General features: G+C 36.0%; 1 protein-coding gene across 1 annotated transcript; it reads right to left on the minus strand.

Moving 5' to 3' along the window:
* Positions 1–258: 258 nt before the first annotated feature.
* On the minus strand, positions 259–5,464 carry LOC121782030. Its single transcript, XM_042179732.1, has 3 exons — positions 5,213–5,464; positions 1,279–1,400; positions 259–743 (listed from the first exon to the last, which is right to left on the minus strand). The coding sequence occupies exons 1-3, from the start codon at positions 5,346–5,348 to the stop codon at positions 423–425; spliced, it is 579 nt and encodes a 192-aa protein (XP_042035666.1). The 5' UTR covers positions 5,349–5,464; the 3' UTR covers positions 259–422.
* Positions 5,465–5,667: the final 203 nt, after the last annotated feature.

Genomic DNA, 5,667 nt, shown 5'->3' on the forward strand with positions numbered 1-5,667 from the left:
CAACTGGAGTTGGGAAAACAGTGATGCATGCTGGCCAAAGCAGTAGAATAGTCAATGTTTAAGCCAAAAGTCTCAAGTTCAAATTATCATGTTCCTTAAATTAGATATTGCAATTACCAAAGAAAAAAAATGAGAAGTGATGCTAATCTAGAAAAGTGAGATTTTAGCAGCCAGATGATGTAGAAGTGTTTCCAAAATTTTCAATATTTAGAGACAGTTTGATATGTTCGAATTAATATGACTTGGTAAGTGGGAATATGATCAGAGCAACTCTTTATACGTACATAATCAACATTCAACAAGCTGCATAAATATCCATTCATCATAGTACAAACTACAAAACACAAAATAAGAAAAATACTTGTAAACATCTCAAATCGTAGAGTGAAACATCATTTGTTGCAGTGACACGTAAAGGCCATTCATTCAGCGAAGGTGAGCATAGTGATGAGAGACTCGTACTTGGGGAACCGAGAGACAAGCTCAGTGCGGTTTGCCAGCTCGAAATCATCAAACTGGAATGCAGGCGCGCAGGTGCATCCCACTAGAGAAAAGTGTGCTTCCTGATCCCTTGTGGCTCGTTTAACAGCGCCATCAGATGAGATGTCGATATCCTGTGTAGGGAATGCGCCGAACCAGACATTTGGAGGCACCGTGTGCTGAACTACTTGATTGTCAGCAAGTGGATCGGGTCCAAGGCATGTAAATTTTACAGTCCCATCATTGTCATTGAGTTCTACCACCTGAGATGAAAATTGGCAAAATGACAAAATGAACGGTAAAACCACAATTTTTCAGCTTACAAGATCGCATATCACACAAGGCAAGAATCATGTGACAAAAGAAAGGCAAATCAAATCAGTACTTCTCTCTATATCTTTTAGGATGCATTCTCTTTGGTTGCAAATTTATTTCGAGAAACGAGAAATAAGAAAAGATGGGATAATTGGTTCCCACCATTTTTATCCCATTCCCATCTTTTTGTATCCCTTGTTCTTCTCTAGGGAGAAAAAAACATGATAAAATGTGATATATTTCATGGAGTTAAATGGAGGGAAGACAAGCTGCCCAAAAAGAAAATCCTATCCTGCCCAGGGAAAATTATCCACAACTTACTGAACATGTGAAAAGATTGGGAAATAGTGTATACATTTGTTTTCCACCTTTTCCATCAAAGAAAATGTCCCTTAAGGAATTAGTAATCTGAATCCAATTAACTATAATGATAAAGATTATTTGAGCATTCAGATATCATATTAGAGGACGATGTAGACATACCGTTAGGGGTTCTCCCAGGTAAAAATGCCAGACTTCTGCGCAGGGAATGCGGTGGAGGTGAGAAACACTTCCAGAAGGCAATAGGAAGTATATGGATGTACTGACAGGTCGATCAACCTTGTCTGCAGGAAAATTAGAATCAAGACTAAGAAAAATCAGTGTTATTAATAGCGTATGGCGGCTTATGGCGGTCGGTCAAAAAACCGCCATAGGGATATGGCGGTCGGCATGGCGGTATTATGGCGTAAATGGCGGTCGATAAATTAACAAATAAATAAAATATTATACATAACATAAGATGCAAAAAAATTAGAATAGTAATAGGAAAATTAGAAAATTAAATGGTGGAAGACAATAATTATGGAGACGCTTTCATCGAGTAGAATAGTTATAGGAAAAGAGAGAATTATACAGTGGAAATAATCCATGCATCGAGTAGAACAGTTATAAGAAAAGAGAGAGAATTAAATAGTGGAATTAATACAAACTGAGCATCCACAATAGTGGATTAGTGCCCGCCCTAGCCACAGGCTAGCGGCTAGGGCGGGCGTCTAGTCCACTATTGCAATCGGCTAACGGTAAGGACGAGCGTGAAGCGGACGAGAGGTTGGGCATGGACTAACCGGCTAGCCGATCGCTGGCAGCCTATTTTGCGGCGAGCAATAGGCTACCCGATTTATTTATTTATTTTTATTTTTTTATTTATACTCTATATTTACAACTCATTCCACTTCATTTTTTAATATTTGATAAACACCAATAATTAAAATGAATTAAATCGTATTTGTCAATTTATTTGTTGGGCTAGGGCATTGGCTAGGCTATTGTTAGCCTATTGCTAGGCTGTTACTTGGCTAGGCTGTAGGAAGGGCATGATGATGTGGCAGGAAGAGTTTTTGGCTACACTATGCTAGTCTGATGCTATTGTGGATGGTCCAAGTAGTAGTACATAAAAATAGATGAGGAACTAGTACTACACCTGCATTCTACATGTATTAGAATTCTTGAGTTCTAGTATAGTAAATAATAATGATAATATTCCATCTACAAAGCCAAAAAATTAATGCAGTGGAGCAATGAATCAGTTGAGACAATGCTTTGTTATCATCAGAGGCTTGCAAGCTTGTCGTTTGAAAAATCATCCCATCACCAAATCTAAGAAGTGTGAATACAATTTTCAGGGCAATTGCCAACAAATTCTTAATATTGAGTAAGCAAATTGAAAACATTCTTTTGAATTTCAATATAAAAAGCACACTTATATATGGAAATTTGATTCACCCCAAAAAGTTTAGTTCCTTTGCTCCACCAAATATCTTCTGAGTATCACCTCGTCTATGACTCTGTATAGTGTATACAACTATATATTCAGTTGTGTACTTGTAGCCCCGACGTCTTTCCCTTTTACTCTCATTGTATCACCATAACAATTCCTACTCTTTAAGGGAAAAATACTGAATTGCTGTTGGCCACTTGGCCTTTCATAATATTAGGAAAATCATTCTATGAACATCAACAAACACTAAATTCACCCATAAAAATAACAAAAAAGGGAAATTCAATAAATTATAAAAACACAAACAAAAAGGGAAATTCAATAAATTGCTGTTTGGGGGGTGAAATGAAAGTAACTCCAGTGCGTGGTGGATTAACAATCCATTGCCTTAATCCACTTGGCTGTACCTATATCTGACCCTCTACTAAAAACTAATATTACTGTTTCAATGGCAAACAGCTTAACCCCTGAAACTTTCTACAACCCCAGACGGAAAAGAATCAAATTCTAGGGCGATTTGAATTGAAAAAAGGAAAGGGAAGTTTGTCTTTAATTGCCAAAATTCTAATAATGCGTGAACATTGCAAAAAAACCCCATAAAAGTTTGTAGAGTTCCAACTTTTAGTTGCATATCACTGCTACAGTAGTACCATAACTTATGCATGGAAGACAAAACAATCATGGGCTAATAACATTTCGTACCTCTGGCTAGTTATTCTAGAGGGTTCATTTATTTAGTTAGGGGATTTTCATAAATTCCTCAAACCTTATTAGTTATTAGCAAAAAGTGTAAGTGGCTAGGAGAAGCCCATCAAGTGTGGGCCAATGGTTGCACGCAGAAACAAACCCATCTCTCTTGGCATATACGCACTTATTGTATAATGGATCTATAACTATTTCAAATGTACAAATTCATCCTGTTCATATGGTCATGGAAACCAGCTTGCTGATACCAAAAGACATCAAATATTATTTGAGGAGTACGACAGATGATTGTATGGCATAACATGGTTCACAAAAACCTTACACTGATTCAGTTATAATAATGACTTTTATAAGTGCAAAGTGCAAACTGTACAATTATAGTATATATTATTATTAACTCAACATAAAATATTACATGTACTCCCATTTTTAACTTGAACGTTAACAAATTCTGCAAGATACAGTTATTCTTGCAGGTTTAACCAGCAGAGAGAGGAAGTAAAGGCAGATTGACTTTAGAACTTGTATGCAACACTAGTGTAAACATAATTTAGTGAGAATAGAATGGTTAAGAATATCAGCACTCCAAAATTATAAACTGAAGTAAGAAACAAGTTGCAGCCACTAAGATGGTTAAGAATACAAGGTTGGCCAAGAATTTCTCAAAATTTTATCTCTAGATGCCTAGATCAGTTGAAAGTGAATCAAGCGATCAAAGCTCTAATAGGTGAAAATAGACTAAATGATGCGAACAGCATTCAGCACGTGACACTGGTTTAGATGTACGAAACCATCTATAAAATTGGGAAAGGGGACTTGACTCAGAGATGAGCCAACATACTTCGATTTGTTTAAAAGACCTATGCCATGTTAAGTCCTAACTTGAGTTTCCAACTGACAAGAGTGGTTGGAATTGGTTAATCTAATACGTATTCCTTATTAATACGGTGTTTCAGTATCTTGAGTTTGATTGAAAAATGAAATGGATGTAAAAGAGGACTGAACCTATCTAAACTGAACATGGTTGATCCCATATTCTAAGGTCACGTATTTTTACCTCAATACTAAAATTTCTCCAATCCTACCATTTTTCATTTCAATGGGATATGAATCAAGAAAATTTATCTCAAATTGTAGAGATTATCAAGGGTCTTGGGCCTTGTATCTATCTCTATCTATCTAGGCCAATGCTAAAATATAAACGCCCGGTGTTTGTTCAAGTTCAGCTCATTAAAATGTTTGCACACTTCAATTTTAATGTTAAAATATTGTCTTCTGTAGCATCAGAAGAGTCTCTTGGCACATCTAACCAATTATTTATAGGTCTCTTACACTGTAAAAACACTAGTGAGAGCAGGTGGAAAATTGTCCATTCCCAGGATACAATGTCCACAGTCTGATCTTATAAGTTCTAAAATGTGGTTCTAAAGAAAATACAACCTTGATTGATTTTGGCACCCAAAGCACATCATTGGAATTCCGCTGTTTCACTGCTTAATACGTTAAGATCATCGAATAATCTAATCATAACAGATAAAATAAGAGCAGAATGGATATAGCAGTCATAATTATCAAAATTGCCATTCAAGCCATTGACTTCAACATAAAGCTCAATGAAGGCATAGTTCATTGCTAGTACTGTTGCTACATCCAACAAACCCGCGTTTCAACGGGCTTCATGCTTAACACCAACACCAATGAAATTCAATTGATGAATTAAATAAAAAACTAATTACAAATCAGCTTAGAAGATTACAGCAATTACAAAGACCTAAAACAGGGAAAGCAAGCCCACCGACATACAAACGCAGGCTCATAAACAACAAAATTCCAAAAAAAAAATGAAAATCCAGTAAGAAATAGCGAAATTCATGGTCAATTAAGGGAAGTAATTTGAGTTTTCATCATGAAGCGAGTATTGAAAAAAGTAGAGAAGAGGGAGAAGGGGATTACATTGTGGCGGGAGATGAGATTTGGAGAGGTTGACAGAGGTGTCTCTGAATGTTTCAGAATAAAACCCTCCTTCTGGATGAGGTTTGAGGTTGAGCTTTGCCACGACTTGAGAGCTTTTTGGTGGTGTTGATCCCATTTTCAATCTCTTGCTGCTGCTCTTCACTGTGCATCCATCCTCTCCTATTTATATGATGCTACCGTACCACCTACTTCACCATATTTCAATTAATTCGAGCTTCTTTCCCAAAAAAATTTCTTTTTTTCCAATTACAAATATTGAGTGAAAGTTTATACTAATATTTATAAAATATTTGAGTTAAATCTAAAAGTACTTCACAGTGTATCTTCTTAATAATGTAAAATAATTGTTTCGTGGTATATCTAAAGCCAAAATCACAGTTGCATAAAGTGAGAAAAGTAAGGATGATACACTGTACTAGTAATTTTGTAACTAT

The sequence above is a fragment of the Salvia splendens genome, chromosome 20, assembly GCF_004379255.2.
Source record: "Salvia splendens isolate huo1 chromosome 20, SspV2, whole genome shotgun sequence".
Taxonomy (NCBI): domain Eukaryota; kingdom Viridiplantae; phylum Streptophyta; class Magnoliopsida; order Lamiales; family Lamiaceae; genus Salvia; species Salvia splendens.